We start from the raw sequence: 22,512 nt of genomic DNA, 5'->3' as shown, positions 1-22,512 counted from the left end.
TCCGTTTCTCAGGCTGAGGGCAAACTACACCTATGACTGCTTCAGATCTTCGTCGTTCAAGATTAGAACACAAGGCAGCACAGATGTTCTCCCACGCCCAATAGACATAGACCACAGGAGCTATGATAAGCAGGCTCTCTATGAACAGAAATCGTGGACTCAAACAAAGCCAGAACAGAGCCTGGGGCCAGGCACTGCCCAGCCAGCCGCCTTCTCTCCTTGCAGCAGAACTCAAATCCCAGCAGTGGCTCCTCTGCTTCTCACCTGTGGGATTTAGGAAACATCTATCTGAGCCTCTGGTTGAAAACTTATTTCCAAAGCCAAAATGCAGGCAGTGGAAGTATTTCTGGGGTGGAAATGCCTTGGACTCTTGCCTGATTGGCTGCTGGGGTGTCAGAGATGATGTTGTGGCTTTGCTGCCTGATTGGCTGCCGGGGTGTCAGAGATGGATGCTGTGGCTTTGCTGCCTGATTGGCTGCTGGGGTGTCAGAGATGATGCTGTGGCTTTGCTGCAAATGCAAACGCTTTTCTCCCAGCTGCTGCACTGGCTGCTCCATCCCGGTCTGTGGACACAGCAATCCGCTGTCCAATTCTTAAACATTCATGAAAGGTCCAAAAAGAAATGCCTGTTGGTGGAGTTGGGGGTATTTTCAAATAGGAAATGTTTGTGGTTCTTATCTGTAGAGGTAATTCCCTTTTTAGCTCCAATCACAACATACTCTTTTGTTTAAATGAGGTTTTTCCCAGTCTCTAGCCAGAAACTGCGTCTGTTAACAATCTTTGGATTTTAGGCTGGAGCTTTGAAAACAATGAACCAGCTGACCATGGACAGCATCTGGCCGTGTTGTATTGACTTATTGTTCACATGCGTTTTAAATCCTGGGAATAGGAGGGAGTAGTTCTTCAGAGGTGAAAATAAAGTGTCATTCACTGCTTTATGGTGACCACATGCATAGAAAGAGGCCTGTAACTTCTGTCATTGGTGTCATTCAGCCAGTGTTGACTATCTAGAAAGTGCTCTTATCCCTCCCCAGAATTTGCAAAGCTGACAGGGCTGTAGAGACCCTTAGGTGCAGAGGCTGCAGATATTGAGAAAGAGAACAAGCTTTCACAGGTGTGCCTAATCTTGCCTACATTACCTCTGACCCTTAAAGCCTCAAATCTCATGATTTGAGTCTTCATGTAGTATTCCCATATGTCTTGTGGAACCACTTTGGAAAAGGTGAATTTTCACTATGGTCTTCCCCTACTCTGTGTGTGTGTGTGTGTGTGTGTGTGTGTGTGTGTGTGTGTGTAGGCGCATGTGTGCGCATGCTTGCTATAACTTAGTTAAATCGTTCTAGAATCTTCTCCATCCTGGCCATGGTTTGGCCATTGTGATCTCTGCATATTGCTAATCTGGTACTGGGTACATTTTGAGGACACATAGGGGAGGTTGAATTTGACTCGTGTTTTTCATTCTTTTTATTTGGTTTGTTTATTCTGATTGGATCAATCCTTGCTTTCTTGGAAGTGCTCCTTTCAGTAAGCATGCATGGTGACAAAAGTTGTGGTGAGCCAGGGATTGCTGTCCTTTCAGCTGCTGGAGAGCGAGGGCAGCCAGTGTTTGCAGTGCAGAGAGGGGATGGTTTTATCAAAATAGGACCTAGGGGAAACATATGCTGGGGTCACAGAATTAAAGACAAAAGGAACTTTCTGCTTCCTTCATAGCTGTCAAAGTAGCCAGCTGAACTGGAAGTCAGGACGAGCTACTGTCCTGTAGCTGGTGCCTTGCCCAACCACAGGCTCTGTATTGAATTGGAGTAATAGAGAGGGTGAGATTCTGTTTTCTTTCGTTTAGTTTGTTTGCTCACTGTGCAGTAGACTAAGCATTGGCTCTTCAAGCACCCACTCTACTAGATGTCAGGATTTGGGAAAGGGAGCCAGCAAAATAATCCCAGCTTGGTGTTGCATCTGTCAGGGCTGCCCTCCACCACTGGGCCATACCCTATAAACAATTTCTGAGTGCCTATACAAGTACTTGATTTGTTTCCAGCCATTGAATTTTCAACCTGTGATGTTTAACTTGGCGTTTGTGTTGTAAAGTGATAAAGGCCTAAAGAAAGTGGCAGAAGCCATCCTGCTAGAAATACAATCTTCCTGTCCTTCCCTCCTTCCACCTCTTTGCAGAGTCCACAGGGGACACGATAGCGTCCAGCCAGAAGCAGCTCCAGACTCCAGGCCTTGGGAATGTCTGTCCTATGTCTTTATGTCCCGTCGAGAGAGGAGTCTGTAGACAATCCCTAGCTGCGGAGCAGTAAGACATGACAGGCTCTGGGTGACTCAGTGAAGCAATGTAGTGGTGAAGACCAGGTTGGTGTGCTGCTATCCAGTGTACAGAGTGTCTGCTCTGGGAAGACTCAGCAAGATTCTACAGTGGTTAGACAAGTATGTCAGATTCCCTAGCGGAAATGGTTTTGGGAGAAGCCCATATTAATCAAACCAAATGATTGTCACATCTTGTCATAAGCTCCATAGGAGAGGACGGCTGACAGACTGTGGGGCACAGAAAAGGGAGACCCACCTCTGTGGCTGTGACTCAGGTGATGTCCCTCACCCCTTTGACCACTGTTGGATCCACCAGTGAGAGGGTTGACACCATGCTTTCACCCTTCATCTAGAGATGGGCCCTTTCGGCATCTGAGCTGTGTTCACAGGCTCTGGTCCTCTCCCCTCTCCTCCCCTCCCCTCGCTAATTTGTTCTTCAGGCTATTTAAATAGTCACTTAAAGGTTCACCTTATCGGAGTCACTGACCAGTTAGGAGACCTTTAAGAGGCTACAATGAGGTGGGAACTTCAACACAGGTGTGAGCTGAGTATGCCTGGGTGAAGCCATGGTACCCGTTAAAGCATTGCCACATTCCACTGGATAAAGAGGAGCTGCCCCAAGTTCTGCCACTAAAAATCACCTTGACTGCTTGTGCCTCCCCACAGGGCCCACTGTCTGCATGCGTTGGGGACTGAGAGACTTGCTCGTACCTTGCACAGTGGGGCATGTGCACAAGGTGTCATTGGCTTTCACTCTTGCCTTATTGCTGAATATGAAGCTTAAACAGGACTCTAAATCAGAGATCCTGATTGGCTTGAGAATGGATCTACAGTTCTTTGTGATGAATATGTCTGAAGAGCTGCTTCACTTCCAACTGATCTGAGAAGCAAGGAGAGAGGGCTGAGCATTTCCTTTGCAGTATCTCTAAAAGCAATCTGAAAGTGACATTTCCCAAGACATTTTAATGACGTGAGAAAGCACTCAGCATTTAATGTCAAGGTTAAAAAGCAAGCTCTAAAACCATGTAATTAGTATGATCACAAGTTCTTAGGGTGTGTAGACAAACGTGTGGACAGACAGCTTGTTAGGAAAGATTGTGGGTGATTTCCTTTGTTGTATTTTTTCTTTTGTATACGTATTTCACAATTTTTCTATAGTTCTTTATTCTCTGCCTTACTTTGAAATAACACTCTTGCTTTTCAAAACAAAATTGCTTTGTTTGAGAAATACAGAAGATGGTTTTGAATCAGTCAGTTTTCAGTAAAAGAAATAGGACCCATGAGGCACAACTTGTCTGTCAGTCTGTTTTGGATTTCCATAGGGGATTGTTCATAAGCAGAAGCTGGAGAAACTCTCTGAAAGGCTATGTCTTTGCATCAGGTGGTAAAGCTACATATCTTAGGGCCAGAGGGAAGGGACCATGGAGACTGACAACTGTGTCTGGCCTCACTGCCTCTGACTTTGAAGTGCATGTCCTTTTAAAACTATGGCCTACTGACATTGCTGAATACACATGCATTTCTGGCCCAAAATGATGAAAGAGGACACAGGGAAAGGTCTCTAGAGCAGTGACTGACCTGCCACTGTCCCACAGTAGCCAAGGGAGCCAGTGGATGAACTGCAGGGTGTAAGATCTATAGACCCAGGGTGACTGCTGCTGCAGCTCCTACGAAAGTCCTGTCCTGTGAATGGCCTACCAGGAACCATGCAGGCCAGCCTAGTCTATTGGAACATAACAGTGGCACCACAGACTTTATTAAAATTATATGTTGAAATGCAAATAATGCTTGAGTTGTCACGACAACCCTGGCATTATTTCCTTCCTGGAGCTTCAGGGTCCTTTTTCCTCTCCTCCTCAGTTCTTCGCCCCTCTCTGGGAGTTTTGAAACCAAGGTGTGTGTGTGTGTGTGTGTGTGTGTGTGTGTGTACTTACCATATAACTTACATGGTCACTGGGAAACAGATGTATAATGCCTTGCTCTGCCATAGACTTTGTTCAAAGCTGTGACATAATTCAATCCTGCATTCTGCAGAATTATGTCTGAAGCTAACAGGCAGGCCTCCGTGCTGCTTGGTGATGATGAAAGTGTGCTTTGCACATTGCAAACACTATTATTGTTAGACTCCTAATGCCATCACCAGAGTAGACATTCTAGCTTTTCATCAATCACTTTTCTCCAAAATCTTAAGAAAGAAAATGAATAAACTCCTGATAGCTTTCTCTTCAAGTCATGAATTTGTCCATCCACGGTGCATGTCTCAGCAACCACCAGAGAGGCAATACTACTTAAGGGAAGGGAAAGAATATTGTATGGCCTGTCCGTCACTGATCGATGTCTGAATGTTTCTGTTGCAGAAGAAGCCATTGAATGCTTCACTTTCCCCATGTGTCTCGCAATCCAGTTGAAATTAAAATCAGTAGAAGGCATTGCTCTTTGGGAAAAAAATCCAAGGTTCAGGAAACAAAAAGCATTCCATTCAAATACCCATGAAGCTATATGAAATCCAAAGTATTTCAGCTATGTAAAATAGATACTTCACTGGGGACTGTTTCTTTGGTTTGACTACAAAAGAAGTTACCCTGTGTGGCTTTTACTCTTGCTCCCTTTAGAACTTCTTGTACTCTCAGGTCTGTACCCAGGCAAATTGTGTTTCCATGATTAGCAAGCTCTTGACTGATTGGCGCCATTTTGAAACATAGGAAGTTGCCCTGAGGCATGGGCCTCTTCCCACCATGGAGATGCAGGATCAGCATGTGCACAAGCTAACAAAAGCCAGAATTTTCATCTTGACCATCTCTTTACAAAAGTTCTGAAAACCTTTCCTCTTCCTCCTATTCCTGTTCCTTGGCTCCTCTGGATTTTTAAGAATTGAGGAGTTGGGCTGGGCTATCACCCAGAGATGGTAGAATGCTCACCTGGCATACTCAAAGCCATGAGTCTAATCCTTAGCCCCCCATAAAGTGTAGTGGTGCATGCCTTCAATCCCAGCACTTGGGGCTAGCAGCAGGAGAATTGGAAGTTCAAGATCACCAATTGCAGTGCTCACATGTAAAGTTCCAGATACTTGGATGGTTGAGCAGAGGGCCATTGCCTCTAGGAGTTAAGGGCTGTAGTATATTATGTTGATAGAGTGGACTCACTAAGTTCAGTGGTGATGTGGGATTCCCATCTGTATATGCTGTGAATATCATTGGTGAATAAAGAAACTGCCTTGGCCTATTGATAGGAACTTAGATAAGTGGGAAAAACTAAACTGAATGCTGGGAGAAAGAAGGGCAGAGTCAGAGAGAAGCCATGTATTCCCCAGGGAGACAGACACTGGGAACTTTACCCAGTAAGCTACAGCCACATAGCAATACACAGATTACTAGAAATGGGTTAAATTAAGATGTAAGAGTTAGCCAATAAGAACCTAGAGCTAATAGTCTAAGCAATGTTTTAATGAATACAGTTTCTGTGTGATTATTTTGGTTCTGAGATGCTGGGTGGCCAGGAAATGAACAAGCGGCCCTCCTTCAACACAGCCATCAATATAGTGACTTCCCAGGATAGGCAAATGGAGGATGGGGTTGGGGAGAGGGGCTAAGATTGCCAAAGAAGGGATGAATTGGCCCAAGTCAAGAAGTTCAAGTTCAAGGTCATCCTCAGCTAATAGTGAATGTGAGACCAGGCTGAGCTGCAAGAGACCCTGTGTTAGGAAGGAAAGGAAAGACGTTAAGGAGGTTAACTTATCTACCTCTCAAGCCTAAGCCCTGAGCTTCCTGTGACCACTCCATCCTCAGCTTTGGGAGTTGTGACTTACAGTCTGGTGACAGTTGGTTCTCACAGTATTAGAAATATAGCAATAGACATCCAGCTCCTCTGTGGATTCTGTCTCTCACTTATGCTTCTCAGTGCATTTCTTCAGCAAGTAGCTTTGCTTTATTCTGGGTCCCCATAGCTAGAAAGCACCAGACTGGAAGAGGATGGGGTGGGAGCCCCTGTATTTGTTCACTCACAATCATTCAAACAATAACAGAAATACCTAAGGAATGTGCAACTAAGGAAAAGTGACGCGGCACAGAGGAACGACTTCCTATGATGTCTCCTTCTGCTCTAGACATGGGCTAGAAAAGCAACTACCTAACTTTACCTCGGCATACAGCCCTACAGTGTGAAGATTGCTCCTGCCTCAGCTCCCACCACAGGAAGAGACTTGGAATGTTGAGTTTGGATGGAACACAGGAGATCAGTTATGCTCACTGCCCCAGAATAGCTGTCTTTGTGCGCCACACCATTAGCTCTCTAGCAGGTTCCTGTGACAACACCGGTACAAGACAGAGTTGACAGTGTGTCAGATGCAGAGGCTGTGGGGTCCTTAGCTGTGTTAGAGCCCCTCTATCTGTGCCATAGAGCACTTAAGGGCCAGGCTATCAGGGAACAACATTCTAAGTGTGACTTCAGGGCATCTGGGGAGCGTCTCATCCATGCACATTGAAATACATGTGCACACTTCTTTTTCATACCCAAATTTCTGCAGCCTGCAGGTGTGGAATTTCTTTAGGAGTAAGAACACACTGCCCTAGTAACCTGTGGAACCTAGGGTATGTTTGGGTAGAAAATATGAGCAAATGGTCCTAGTGACAGCTGTAACTCTACAGAAAGGAACACCACTGTGTCTCATATCTGAGAAACCACATGAATCTGTCAATTCTGGTTACCACTCTAATGAACCCCCAAGCAGCATGAAGCATAGGAGACATGCCAGATCAGTACACACCCTCTGTATGACATTCCTTAAAACTGTAAGTTAAGTGTGAATTCTAATTGGTCTTAATAATAAAAACTGGAGTTAGATATGAGGATAAATGCTGAAAGATCAGAAAAGTAAAGGAGCCAGCCACTAGAGAGACTTTTTACCTCTACTGAATGCTCAGGCCAAAGGTCTGAGCTCCTGTCTCCTCCTGCCTTATATTCCTCTCTCCACCCAGTCATATCACTTCCTGTCTCCATCTCCCTAGTGCTGGGATTAAAGGTGTATGCCTCTCAAGGCATGAGATCCCAACTGCTAGGTCAAAGGTGTGTGCTACCACTGCCTGGTCTCTAAGGTTCACTAGTGCCTAGCTCCACCCTCTGATCTTCAGGCACACAAAATATCACCACCTGTAGGTGGATGGCCTACAAACAAGTTCAAGTGTGAGAAAAATGTATCTTGATTGCTAATATTGAATAACTGGATGTAGAAGTCTGAAGCTCTTGGAGAAGGATTCGAGAAAGATGAGTAATCTCAATAAGAAACGGAAGTAATTGATTGGCAGTGTCTCAAGCGACTGTGATGGAGGCATATGCGGCCAGCTCTAACCTCCATGCTCTTCCAGGCTCCAGACTCCAGTCAGATTTAGATAGGATACACCATGCTTTTCATGTGGCCGCTCCCTGGTTCTCTGTAGACTCTTAGAGCTCTGGCCCCTTCATTCCAAGACAGACTGCTCAACGCATGCCTGACTCACCAGCTCCAGGAAGTAGGTCCACGAGAGACATCAATGCCAGGAAGTGGCCCCTCAGGAAGATAGAGGAAAAGGAAAGCTCTTTCCTGCATATGTTTCTTTTGTTTTCTCCAGTGGTCAGGCACACCTGCTGCTGTGGAATCCTCTCTCCTCTGGAAAGGAAAACGGTTTTTGTGCTTCCCTGTAAATTAGAATTTGCAGCTTCTAATTAGGGGTTCCCCAAATTGCTCCCTCTGTAAGAACCCAGTGATTTGTGGACTAGTTTTGGATCACTATAGAGAATCCACTGGCAGATTCCACCCTCAAGTTTCAGGTCCTACACTCCCTGCCATTCTACTCAGTGCAGAACAGCTTTTGACTTGAGCAGACTTAGGATCTGCCCTGCAGTGAAGGAATGACATTTTGTCTCCTCTGTTTGGATACTCTACTTCTCCACTTACCCACATATAGGGAATTCTGACCAAGGGATAGCTTCTAACAGAGGCTTTTTATATTTCTGTAGTACCCTTCCCCAAAACACCATCATCAATTCAGTAATAAATCAGGACCTGTAAAAGCTTAAACTTCGAAATGCAGTTCTGATTCCGCTAGGGGACAGTGAGCCCCGCATTGGTGTTGTTTGTAGCCATGCAGAGGACTCTCTGAGTAAAATTTGCCGTTCTGTGCTGTTACCCAGATTTGCTTCTTAACTTAATCACTGTTTCCAAAGGGCCCTCTCCTTCTAGCACATGTTAAACTTTATACTGGAAATCATAAACCCCCTCTGTTTTCCCAGAAGCAGCTTACAGAACACCAGAGCCTGCTTGACAACCTCTTGAAAGCTGGTCTGGTAGCAGTAAGTCTGGTCCCGGGATATGGAGCCACAAAGGCCACAGACACCACTGCCTGTATTCCCGCTCTGCGTAGGACTCAGTGCCCAAGCTTGCTTCTTTCCAACCAGACCACGTTCTGCTTGGGTCTGTAGCAGTCCATGGTGACATACAGGTCAAAGCTGACTTTAACAAGCTCTCCTGAAGTCATTTGTTCTGTATTATTGTACACCATCGTGTCATAGGGGAGTGTAGACCTGCATCACTTCTGAAAATAATATTTGCACAATGTTTCTTTTTCTTTGTCATGAAAATGAGAGGAGATTGTCATCCAAAATTGGGTTCAGATGTTGGGCTTCTACCTATTGAGCTTCAGCTGTGTTCCACGCTCTGGAGTGCTTTCCCTAAGAAAGGACTTGTGAAAATAAATACAGCAAATGGTTCCCAGTCTGGGAATAGACTGTAAAGTCCCTCCTCTCAGGTTTAGGTACAGATTGGGGGCTGTTTTCTTAGCGTTGTGAGCATGAAATGTTTCCCCACTGAATTCAGCAGCCTGTGACTTGTGAGCCCTCTGCCTGGTGCCGTCAGCTGGGCCTTGTTCAGGAACCTGGGGTGGGAGGAGCTAGGAGCACTTGAGGTGTCCAAACAATATAGGCATCTTGCTTTGTGTTGTGGTTGCTTACGGTTACTAGACCTCCCTAGAGGGGTACTCTTGTTGCTTTTCTAGAATGCATAATTTGGAGGAGATTAAACTTTGGAGGAGTTGGCTAAAAAGTAATATCAATCTGACTTTTTCATGAATTTTACCAGAGTAAATATAGCCAGCATGTATAGAAAAGAATGCACAGAAAAAAAAGAAAGTGTGTGTGTGTGTGTGTGTGATTTTATGTTATCAAGGAAATCTCAAGGCTCTCTTCCCAGTGGGCTTCAGGAAGGATTCCAGTTATTGAGATGTTGATAAACAGTGGGGCTTATTGAAAGCATGGGTTGATTATATGGGACTACTGATAACACGGTGGTAGGAGAGAGTTAACTATACAATAAGTACAGTTGTTGATAGCACTTGTTGCAGATGAGCTTGCGATCTTGGTTTTTGAAAGACTTGTTTTTGTAGTGTGTGTGTATATACGTGTGTGACATGTGAGCCGCCTGGCATGGGTGCTGGAAACCAAACTCAGGTCCTCTGAAACAGCAGGAAGTGCTTTTAACCACGGAGCTGTCTCTCCAGCCGACTTGGTGATCGTCTAAAAATCTCTCAGCTCTGAGGTTTAGAAACACAAGTAGAAGGTCTGGTAGGGGGCAATGTCTCACGTTTGTGGATCCTGATGAGGTTGGAATGAGAATAGCCCCCATAGATAGCTCATATATTTGAATGTTTAGTTTCCAGTGGTAAAGTATTTAGGGAGGATTCGGAGGTGTAGGCTTTTTTGGAGGAGGTGTGTCATTATAGGAGGGCTTTGAGGTCTCAAAGGCTCACACCAAGTCCAGTGTTGCTCTCTTTGCCTCTGTCTTGTGGATGAGATGTAAGCTCTTAGCTGCTGCTCCAGCACCATACCTTCCTGGCTGTTGCCAAGATGGTCATGAACTAATCCTCTGAAACTGTAAGCAAGCCCCCAATTGAATATTTTCTTGTCAGTGTTGCCTTTGTCATGGTGTCTCCACAGCAATAGAAATGTAACGAAGAAACCCATGGAAAAACCAGTCCTCCTAATCCCAACAGTCATCCGTTGCCTGTAGTTCCCTGTCTGGAGGTAGGGTATAGTGAGATTGCTCCCTTCCCTTTCACATATATATTGGTATTTGCACTGTTCAAATCTTGTTTAGGCTATATTGTGGCAGCATCATGTGTTCAGCCCACTGTCATTTCTTGGAGACACAGTCTCAAAGTAGGCTTCCTGGTCCTCTCACTCACACAGTCTTTCCATGGCCCCTACCAAGATGTTCCCTATACTTGAGTGCCAGAAGCTGTTAGTGTTTGGAAAAGTAGGGTTGGACTTTTTCAGAGAACACTGAGTTTGGCATTGGAGTAGACTTTATAGACATATAAGTAATGCTTCCTTAGAAGATATTGAGGTTACTGGACAGATTGCAAACACTTTATGAGTCGATCCTAATGTGCAGCAGATTCTGCAGAGGTAGAGTAGCCTCAGGGAGAGGAGAAAGCTTGGGAGGTAATTGGTGACCATGTCGGTATTTTGCTGTGCTTCAGCCCTCCTGAGAGCCAAGTCCCAACTAGCACACCTGTCAGCAAGGTACTCGCAGTGGGCCTCGTCAGTCAGGTAACCCCTTTGAAGACGGACGCTTAAAAGAAATCCCACACTAGCTCAGAACTGAACATAATAGAGGGTTATTTATTTAGGGGTAGACTCACAGATTACAGTCCTCTGCTCGAACGGGGAGCAGCACCTGAATCCTGCAGCTGGAAGAGAGGCCGGTGCGCTTTACATCAGCATATATAGTATAAGAGGCTACACCCAAGTGGGTGGGTAACTTAAAGGCTACTGGCTGTTGGAATTCCTACAGCACCCCTTCTTGTAAATACAATATTCCTGAAACATGGCAGTTTCCATCTTTTTCCTGTTTCTGTTAGGCTGCTTTTCTCTCACACAAGGGCCAATGAGCAGCAGTGGTCTTTCTTGTGCACAGCCTGAGCTATAACTGTCGGGCCTTTCAAAGGAGTTGAGTAGGCTGTTGGCCTACATGTGGGCAAGCTCTGAAAAGGTGCCATTGGTACTCTTTTTACCTGGAAGAGAGAGCCAGCAAAGTTATTAGCAACACCTCGCTCCTAGTGCTTCTTCCCTTCCATCCAATTCCTCCTCCTGTTCATGTGGACCCTGTTATTCATTTGAGTTTTCTCAGATGCCTGCATCATGGAGGCAGACTAATAGAGGAAATGCCTTAATCCTTCTCTCCTTTTCTGCCGTGTTTTCTGTTAAAACTTCAAGACACAGAGTGGTCTTACTTAGCATCTGCTATATTCACTAGTTTATAGAACTGGGTCCATGAAATTAGAAATAATAATGATAATTTCATGAAGTAGGGTGGCTATTTTGTTTGTTATAGTAAGAGGATTTCTTAATCCTATGTGGTTTCTAATGGCATTTTCCTTACACATAGTGTAGGTGTGGTTGTTGTTGTTAGTTGCCTTTCCTCTATAATGGAGACCATTGTAATAAAATTTACTTCAGTTATACTGACACATCCTTTGGCTTGAAACTCGATTGATTAAACTTCAGCATATCTCCACTGCCCTTGAAAGAACCATAGTATTGCACGTTGCTAAATGACATAGCTATTCTAAATAGGGAAGGAGTGTGTCTTTTTTTTCCTTTACAAATATTTTCATTGAACCTCATGGGTTTTTGACAGCTGCCTTGCAGACTCGTGGCTTTAGTTGACTGAGTAAATGTTGCTTGAGCCCATGGTTAGTGGTCACAATTGACTATCCTTTTGTACAGCCTGTTCTGGGACTTAGTAAGAACATCTCACACTGAAGAAAGCTCTAATATCTAGCACTTGTATATTATCATTTGTGAAACAATCCTACTAACCGATCCTATGGTTGTTTCAATGAAATTTACTTATACTTTAAATCTTAATTTTGTAATTCTTACTTAGAATTTTATTTATAAAAGTGAAAAACTTCAGCTGCTACCAGAGATTGATGGGTAGATAAATAGACAGACAGACAGGGATGGATGGTGGGTGATGGAGAGATAGATATCTCAGACAGATTTTTAGTTATGTGAGTATGGAAGTATAGAAACTTTTAATGTGCTTTGGGTACATAAATCGTCACAAATGCCCAGTGGATATTGAGATCAAAGTGTGCTTTAGAAATAGAAAGTCCGCGAGAGATAACAATTGCAAATATTTGTTGCTGGAGGAAGAGAAATGCAGGGAAGGAGAAGATAGAAAAATCCCATTGCAATCAAGGTCTTGATGTATTTTATATCACAGGGATCATCAGAAAATACAGGCTCTTACTTAACCTGATATAATCCACAGTACTTTTGAACTGACTTCTGTTTAATTGTGGAAATAGTGCATGTTCACGAGAGGATAAAAATTAGGACTGAGCAAAAGTTTATCAGTAAATGACTTTCCCTATTGCTAGCCAGAGGGATGCAATGTATTTTATTGTATATCTGTTTGTCCCTATAACTAGGTAATAATAGCTCAATGAATTTGACCATGTTACTACATTGCTCTATTTTTTTAGTTGCCACATAGGAATATATTCATGTCCCCCCTCTTCATATATTTGCCCCCTTTTAATTATTTGTATACAGTGATGTAATTAAAATTTTTGTGACACACGTCCATACAGTTGTGAGTGTACAGTATGAGCTGCATTTCTGAAAATATATTTAACTGAATTTTAAATGCTTCTTATATTTGAACAATTACTGCCAAAATGATCTTGATTGTTCCTTTTGTTTTTGTTGTTTTTCAGTCCCAATAATGACTAAGAATGACCACAACTAGAGACAGACAGTGTCATTATCACCATCATAGCACACATTTATTGAGCTTGTTCTGTGTGTGCTGTTTTCCAGTGTTCTCCAGACTTGTATTGCCTTTCTATATCCTCACAATGACAGTATTGTGAGGCCGTCATTTGCAGCTAAAGTCAGATAGCCATGTCTAGAAGAACACAGTCAAGTTGGAGGTGCTAGTGATAGACGGGTCAAAGATGTAGCTTTGTGCTTATCCCCGAGTGAATGAAACTAAGAAGCCAAATTTATTCTTCTGTGCAAATGTTGACAAAAACAAGGTCACTTGTGCATTAAAAAGAATGGAATAAGATTCTAAGAAATTTTCTAAAGAACCTACTGACCTGAGATTTGAATGAAAATGTACCACTTGGAGATGATGTCAGACTGGAAAGGACGTCTTTACCCCCTAAGGAATCTGGACTTTACCACACACACACACACTTATGGCAATAAGGAAAATGGTTGGACAATAGTCGATGCAGGCTGGAGGCAAAGTCTCAGAAGTGAGTTATGTCCAGCAGGAAATCTCAGCCATCATTACTCTGCCGTTGATGTCTGAAGGCCTCCCAACAAGACAGGAAGAACTGGATTAAAGAAATCACAAGGTGGCCAACACTTGGGTGGCCTCTGAATGACTGTTGACGTGACTTTTGAAAGCGAATAGTTGTACAACTGAATCACTGGACAAAGTAAATTTTTACAAGTTATTGGTGTTAGAAGTTAAGTACAGTAGAGGTTGTTAGGAACTTCAGAAACATTTTGACCCCACTCTCCTATTTCGGAGAAAAGGAAAATACTCCAGATATATTCACACTTACCCAAACTGCCAGCTGAGTGAATAAAAAGGAAGGTTCTAGAATCCCATCATACCATATCTCTAAAAGTTAGTGGCATATGTACATATTCTATAAAAAACAAAAAAAGCAGAGAAATTAATAAATTCAGATACTTATTTCTGATCTAATTATCTAGCAGACCCGAAGATAATTCCCATACACTTAAATGAGGGTAAAAATTTCCAGGAAGAAATGACCTGCTTTCATCCTGGTGTCTCACATACCAGGGCAGAATGCAGCTTTGGGGAGGAAAGGTTTGTCTCAGTTTACAGATCACAGTCCCGCGGTGAGGGTAGTCAAGGCAAGAACTCAAGCAGGAACTTGGAGGCCAGCTTGCCTGCCATCCACACAGCCTTACCTCTGACCCAGAAACTCACTTCAGCGGTGGAGGCGTGTGATGGGTCTGGGGTTGCTCAGAGATTCACTATGACCCTGGGTAAATTTTAATAAATAAGAGGCTTTATTAGATACCGTCCAGGGCCATACCCAGGACTGAAGATTATGTGCTGAATTACATTGGTCTGGCTTATCGAGGTAAAACTTACCAGGCTCCGTACTTCCTGCCTACCTGTGATCAAGCACACATCCCGTGCAGCTGGGGCAACCAAGTTTGTTTACAGACACGAAAACACACGGTTTGTCATCATTCATGAACAACAGCCCCCAGCATTCCAGGAAGTTACCTGTCCAGGGGCAAGTGAAGCTTACAGGTTAGAGGCATTTTTGTAATTTTAACTTAAAACGTAATGTTAGCCATCACAAAGGTACAGCAGGAACCATAGCGGAATGCTGCCTAATAACGCATTCTCAGCTAGTTTCCTTGTACAGCCCAGGACCACTTGCTCAAAAAATGTACTGCCCAGAGTGGGCTGAGCCCTCGGGTATCAATTAACAACCCAGGCAATCTCCACAGACATTTCACAGGCCAGTTTGATAATAGGGAATTGCTCAACTCAAATTCTCAGGAGAGTTCTAGATTGTGTCAAGTTGACAGCTAAAGCAGTCTAGAACACAAAACTAAATTTTAGTGTGAGTTGTCTCCTTTGGGTAGACTAGAAAGAACATTTTTTAAATTTTTATTTTCATTAAACATTTTATTGGCAACATTGACTGTATCAAACAGACATTCTTGAGAATGGTGAACTCTCTCTCTCTCTTCCTATCATAACAGAAGTGTAACAGGAAACACAGAACAGAGAGGTACTGTTAGCAGGTGACCAACACAGCCTGTAGGGTTAATGCCTGCACCAGGTGAGGGGTGCAAGGTGCCCTTGGCTGCATAGAAAGAACATTTAATATGAATCTAGAATTTGTATTTACGTAAGACTACTTTTTCTCAGTGGCATGAGCTGTGGTCAATAATCTATTTTGGGGGGCCTGTTTTGTTTTTAAACAGACCTTGCCGAAGTTCTCAAACTGACTTCAAACTCAGTATCTTCTTGTTTCAGTCTCCCAAGTACTAGGGTTAAGGGTTTGAACTATAGTGCTACAATAATCTATCTTAAGACAGGAAAAAAATCTTTTTTTTTCAGGCTATAATAAGCTTAGATAAACGTTGTAATGGGGTTGACAAAGAAGGAGGCAAAAATAAGGCCAGCTGAGTGATTGACCAAGGTGCTTGTCTGCAGTACCAGTGTCCAGAACTGCATGACTAAGAGCTAATTTTAAGTTTCATAGAGAATTCCCTCTGTATTTGTGGGGGTGGGGCGGTTACAGAACAGAAAGGTTAGAGGAAAGCTTTTTAGCTGTTCTCTGAGCACAAATATGAATACATAAAGCGTGGTCGAAGGGACTAAGGAGCCCCTCAAAACGTGTACAGAGGGCTGAGTAGAGGTAGCCTGGGTAAGATATCAGACCTTAGAATCAGCATGGCAGAAGTTGCAGTGAAGTTTGAGGAAAGGTGAACCGTTTTGTCTGCTGGCCGCATCTCAGTTCTCTTACAGCGAAATGGTTAAAACCGAAAGGCAGCCTTGTATTTGTCGTCCATGGCTCACGGGGCCTTCTAGGTCTAATCTTAGGACAACGTGTGCCCTGACCTTTCCCCAGTGCCTCTTTTCCACTCCTTCAGCAGCGTGGCTGAGTCTTTCCTTGCCTCTTTTCCTCTTCAAACGATGTGACAACATGTAATATGAATCACGAAGCAGACCGAAGGAAATGTAATGTTTAGCACAAGGTCTGTCTGGTAACAAGCTGTGTAAGTGCTGGGTGTTGTCACTTCCGTCATATTGGCTGCATCTGTACCGTCCTGACTATCTTACCCACGTCCCTGGAGTAAGATAATAGAACTGAGGTAGGCAGGCGGTCCAAAGAATAATTCATGTCAGAGGCACAGGACATACCTTCTCTTTACAAGGACACACGTGTCATCAGGAAGACTGTAGGCCTCAGAAGTGTCTTTTCCTTGATCTGTCTCAGTGTCCTGGCTCTTTCTAGGATGCCCCTCCCCCAGAAGAGTAGGCTAGCTTCTTTCTGACTGCTCACACTACACTAGAAGGAGAGCACTGACCGGACTTGTGTTTCATCTGGCTACTGCTGCATACTTCTGTCTGTAAGGATGGGGCTCCACAGGCAGCTCAAGATGCATGGCCAACGGGAAGAGCTCTGAGAATCCCGGTGCCTCCTGCTGCCAGAGCAGTAGTGCCCAGCAGTGCATGTGCACACACGGCATGTGTGCTTTCTTCAGCACTGAAGCATGTGGAGTGAAAAGAGCCCCATTTTGACTGTAAGATCTACTCTAACTGCTAGTATTACTAAACCATTTCAAAAGTGCACAGTCTTCTTTCTAGTCACTAGTCTTCAGTTTCTAAAATAATCTCTGTTTTGTATCCAGGACTATGCTTACAACAGACAGGCTCTTGTGGAACCTTGGACATGGGACTTAATTTTTGTTTGCTTTGGAAATTTGCCCTAGTTTGGAGAGAATAGAAAGATCTGGCACCTTCTACTTCATTTTATAGGTTCAAATACCATTGAATATCACTGTGGGTTTTGGCTTGTTAAATACATTGGTAACAGCAGGGTTTTGTTAATTTTAATGCTTCTTTAAAGAGGAAAGCTGGGTTCAGCATTTATGCTGCCACCATAGCTCTTTTATTAACACGTTAAATGAGAACCAAGAGCTGTTCTAAAAACTCATCAGACTTCCTGAATGTTTTTAAATCCCAAGAGTGTAATCCAGCCCAACCTCAGGGTCACTGCTGTTGCCTTCCTTGGCCTATCCTTACTACCTGCTCAGGTGGCCCTGTAGATAACCACCTGCCCTCGTGTTATGACAACTTGAAAATAGTTTTGATTTATATTTTTATCGTTTTTTATCACACCTAAGTAGACCCACTTGGAAGGGTGGGGTAGGGGGATGGAGTTGTTAGGTGTGGTGGGTGACTCACAAATATATATATATATATATATATATATATATATATATATATATATATATATAATCTCTGCATTTGGGAAACTTAGACTGGAGGATTACTCTAAAGTTGGGTTACAGAGACAGGGAGAGAGGGAAAGGTTTTTAAAAATAAAGTCTAAGACTGAAATTAAAAGCTCTACCTAAATATCACTCTCCCAAGAACTAGTATGTGTGCATGTGTCTCTATGGGTTGCTGAGACTGAGAACACTGAAGCAGCACCTGGCAGCTGTGTGTACAGGGCAGCATCTGCTCCAAGGACACAGGGCTAACCATTGTATTGGGTGCTCTCCGAGTGTGAAGAGAGGGAGCCACTGTGCAATTTCTCAGCCCTGTTGACACACACAGAGATGTGTAGAAACGGCACACAGTGTGCCTCTTGGGTGAGTGTGATATATCTACAATAGAGACTACAGGGGCAGATGCTTCTGGGGGTTTCATTCAGGCTTGTGAGTGACCCCGTCCATCCATGCCCCGCCTGTTCTGGCTCCAGGTCACCCTGGTTTGGGAGACACAACTAGTTGAAGTGTTTTGGGAGTGGGTTTCTGTTTTTGCTTTTTTTTGTTTTTTGTTTTTTTATCAGAAACACAGTCTTTTTTCTACCAAAACTTCTGAGCTAGTTCAGCAGGAGAGCTGTGCCTGGCACCAGCGTGTGTTCTTTTCATTACCTCCTCCCAATGTCAGTAGCCTATTTTAGGCCACATCAAATGAAATCCTACTTCAAAATCTTCAATGTCTGCTGGACTCTGAGTAATGCTGAAAAAGTCTGGTCACCAACTGGCCATGTCTGCAGTGTTAAGGGAGATTTCCTTCACTCTTGAATTTTATACAGATATGTAGTCCCAGTACAGTCCTCAGTGTGACGTGGGACCTAGAATGCCCTTCTCAGTGTCATTATGCCCCTAAAGGGGAAAAAAATTACTATACCCTGATGTAACTCAACTCCCATCTAAACTCATTTCCTCCATGGTTAGAACATATCCTCTAGTCATACTTGAGACTTTAGAACTTTAGTCTCTCTCTCTCTCTCTCTCTCTCTCTCTCTCTCTCTCTCCCTCCCTTCCTCTCTTCCTCTCTCCCTCCCTCTCCCTCTCTCTCTTTCTTGTTAGATTTGGAAGACCATCCTAGTCAAGTAGATGACCCAATATTAAAAATAAACTTCTATATTCTGATGGCTTTTCAGACCACTGTCCTGATGCATGGCACACCAGATTTATTGCTATATGTGGACCTTTACAATGTTTGTGTTGTTTCTGACTTTCTTTTCTTTTTTTTTTTTCTTATAGGACCAGGAAGAAAACAAGGGAGCAACAAGTTGGCCTGAGTTCTACATTGATCAGCTCAATTCCATGGCTGCTGTAAGTGTAATTCACATCCCGTGACAGTTAAAAGCTAGTACAGAGTACACAGTTGCACAATGAGTTTGATTGAGTAAGACCTTCTGAATGCCGTTACCTTTCCAAACTCCATTCCCAACTCCATGTTTGAGGTGTTGGGGACAAGGAGGCTGAAATGTTGCTTAGCAATGTGATTCTTCTAGCATGTTTTAAATAGAATCTACACATACTAAAATATGATTGATTTTAATGTTACAAGATGAAATAGCATTTGAACCATGGCTTGTATTCAACTTGAACTTGCTGTTGCTGTGGCTAAGTGTCCGGAGCTTTGCAACCCTGTGGTTGAAGGGAGACTCATCTAATAGTTGTGTGACTGGATTGTCCCCACGTTATGCCCTTGCCAATGTCTTTCTCACTGGGAACTTGCCTTCTCCCTGGAAACGATGGTCCTTTCCCATAAAAATAGATAAAGTGTCACAGTAATTTGCTGAAGTAGTATAGTAGTCATGTGTTGTAGGGAAAGCTTTGGTCCATGGCTTTGGGGTTCAGCTATCAGCTCAAATGCATTCCCAGTGTCTGAATTCTGGTCTCTGAGATGTTAGCATTCCAGGCAGCTTGAAGATCATCTATTAATCATAGCTAAAATTCACAACAGAAAATAAACCACCCGCCTTTGAGTCTCACCAGCTTTAATCACCTTGCTGTTGATGAAACTTGAAGGCTGACCAGTTTGCCTTCGTAGGCACGCCCATGATTTTAAGAATTGTTTGTATCCAACTTTAAGTTTATAATATCAAATAGAAGATAGCTCCCAGAATACTCCACCTCTTTCCCGCCTTGCCTTGTGGAGAATTCTCTTCTTACTACTCTAAGCAAGCCCTTTAATATGCTTCCCCTGCAAACATTAGAAACCAATTGAAATCCATGCATTGCCTGCTCTTCTTTAAGCCCTGGAAGTCCTTCACTTTCAGCCTCTTCCTCTTATTCCCCATTTCTTTCTTATTCACTGTTCTGTCTTGAATAATAAACAGCCCAGTAGATATGCCCAGGGCTGTATTAAATTATAGATGAAATCACATTAGCTTTTGCCTCACAGCAAAATATAAGAAAAGAAAATAACCACCAAACCCCATTCCATACACTGTATACTGCACCAGAGATGAGGAAAAGGTGACCTCAGCCTTTCTGTGTGGATATGCCAGCAAAACTGCAGATTTCTGATGACCACCAGGGTTTTTTCTGTGCATCCACCCAAGCAGTAATAACTTGGAGCCATTTATTATTTCTTGCATGCAGAGGTTGTTTATGAGTTCTTGTTCCTGACTACTGGGAAAAAGGAAGTGTCAGGCATGCTGTCTCTGGGTATAATTAAGTTGGCATTGTTTGATGTGTAATAAGAGATATACTTAGTTAATGAATTCCCTGCCCTGAATGAAGGAGTTCTCTATATTGTGGATTTTTTCTTTCCTTAGATGTTGGGAAGTTTTATTAATTTGTCCTTTAGTGACTTTTTTTTCTGCCACATCTAGGCTTATACTTGAGGTATAGGGTCCTTGATAATCTAGGGTGTGGTTCTTCTTCAAAGTCCCTTCTTCCTCCTGTCCCCTGGGTATCTCTTTGGAGCATTGTTGAGTGGTCTACACTTTAACTGTTTGGTTTCTAGCCCACAGTCTTCCTCAGGACATCACAAGGCCATTAGATTTGTGACTTCACTGCCCTTTCTATATCAGACGCCTAACAAAGTCTTGAAATATTTCTTCCTTTAGGCCTGAGCCATTGTCTTTCTAGGGTCAAAGAAAAGAATGGTGTCAACTGTTCATGTGTTAGCCAGGTCTCAAAACTTTGGCATCATTAAAGCAGCAAGGAGCCCAGTAATATCATAAACTGTGCTGAGCGCTGTATCTCTTTCCATCCTGGTTGCTGCTAGTCCTTGCATAGTTCTGGTTGACGTGTGTGCTAGAGACTTCCCCACAGAACTCGGCAGAAACCCTGAGACATTGTCCCCTGGGACAGGGCTGGTATACAGAGTTCCTCCAGACCCTTCACTGTTTCATGAGCAGGATTCTGGCTGGCTGTTTAGGCGGATGTCTGTTGAAGGGACATTTGTCCACGTTGTCATCATCTGTCATCTGCAGCATCAGTGGCAGCTACTACTAGTAAATGTGCCTCATGTGACAGGCAGTACATTCAAATCCTGACAGTCGTGATGTAGTGCCTCTGCTATTCATAGACAGAGTCTGTCTGGAGGGAAGTTACCTTGCCCAAGGTCATCAAATTGAGAAGTGGTCATCTAATTAGGAATTTAAACCATCTGGCTGAGCCCAAAGATATCTTGCAAACAGCCTTTCACTCTTTCTTTTGAAATCTCACATGTGGTACCTGAAAGAGGCCCAGGGATTGGACACTGTCTACAGTGTGGGCTGTTTGGGGAGAGGGAAGGCTTCTGCTTTCTTTAATGCCTCTAGAGTCTGATGAAATAGTCCAGGTTGAGAACAGCCACACTTGCTATGAAACCAGCCTTTTGTGGAACAAGTTAAGTTACTTTACATAAGTGCCATACTGAGAATGCTTTGTTCTTTAAAGGGTTGCTGAGTTATTTGTGTTGGCTTTTAAAAGTAAAAAAAAAAAAACTATATGATGCAGGAGAATGACCTAATAGGTCTTAGGACTGGAGCTTTGGGGGAAGATGGGAGGTGACATTCATTTTACCCAGTTCACACTAAGGAAATGTTTCAGACCAGAGCGGTTCTGGTCCAGTACATTGTGTCTCGGTGTGCATCTCAGCAGCTTTCCCCAGAAGGTCCTTACCAGGGTGTACTTTGACTTCTGCTGGCTTCTTATGCAAGCAGATGCTTATGGCTATCACAAGGCCCACCCTGTTTGTGCACCAGTGCATACTACTTGTGTGGCTTGGAGATTGACTCTAGAAATGTAGGCTTATCTTTCTTTTCAGCTCTAAGTTGCAAAGGAAACTTCTAAAGCCTGAACACTTGAGTCTTTCTATAAAAAGTAACATTAGGATAGCGGGTTCATTTCTGTCTCACAAATGCAACTTCAGATCCAAATCTGATGGTTTCACATTAAGGAATGATTGTGGTCCTCCTGTTCTAGGGGAGTCCTCCCTGCATCAGGAAAGGGAGTTCCAATACAGTTTTTTTGTAGCACCTCCTGAATATCCCAACTCTAAGAAAGGCAGAGACGTACCGCCATCTCTTGTGTTCAGAAGCCTTCTCCATGACTGCTCAAGGGCTAAGTATACAGACCTTCACCTAGTGTCGGTGACGCACGGTAAAATGTGTAGTTTGAGTTTAGGATGGACTTATGAAGTTAGTCTCCAAAACAAGGAGTGATCCTCAGGGCAAAGTCCTGATTTGGAGCTACAGATTCGAAATAACTGCTGAGACTCTAGAGGAGTTCAGCTGCCACAGCGACTGAATGCCCCTCACTGGGTTGACACCGAGTTTGCACAGGATGGCTTTCGTGACGATCTGGAGGAATTCTTTGGCTATTTCTGTGCATAGCTGTTTCATCTACTATCCTCTGGTGACAGCTGTCCAGGCACACTACCAACAAAAGGATAGCTTTAGCAGAACAATAGCAACTTAAAAAGAAGAAGATCCTACTCCCCACTGCCCCAGCTGCCATAAAAGACTTTGCTTATGCATTTATTTTAGGCTTTATACTTCTTTCTCATCAAAAGGTCAAACGGGGTTTTAATTAACATTTAGTTACTTCCTGTTGGTGCTATTGATTTAGCAAATAATAGTAAAGTCCCCCATGATGCTTTGCCAGTCTGAGATAAAAGGAAATACTAGATCA

At 43.4% G+C, this 22,512-nt stretch overlaps 1 protein-coding gene across 3 annotated transcripts in view; it reads left to right on the top strand.

Annotated features, from left to right (window-relative positions):
• Daam1 (dishevelled associated activator of morphogenesis 1) overlaps positions 1–22,512 on the top strand; it is a 157,313-nt gene that overhangs the window by 86,515 nt on the left and 48,286 nt on the right. For all 3 annotated transcript variants that reach the window (XM_041658153.1, XM_041658151.1, XM_041658152.1), the window contains exon 4: positions 18,640–18,711. In XM_041658153.1, the coding sequence (XP_041514087.1) occupies positions 18,640–18,711 (72 nt within the window). The remainder of the gene's footprint in view (positions 1–18,639; positions 18,712–22,512) is intronic.

The sequence above is a fragment of the Microtus oregoni genome, unplaced genomic scaffold, assembly GCF_018167655.1.
Source record: "Microtus oregoni isolate MIOR12 unplaced genomic scaffold, Mior012 000009F_ref0000495, whole genome shotgun sequence".
NCBI classification, from domain to species: domain Eukaryota; kingdom Metazoa; phylum Chordata; class Mammalia; order Rodentia; family Cricetidae; genus Microtus; species Microtus oregoni.
The sequence above is the reverse complement of the archived record's forward strand: the minus strand, read 5'-3'. Positions and strand labels throughout refer to the sequence as shown.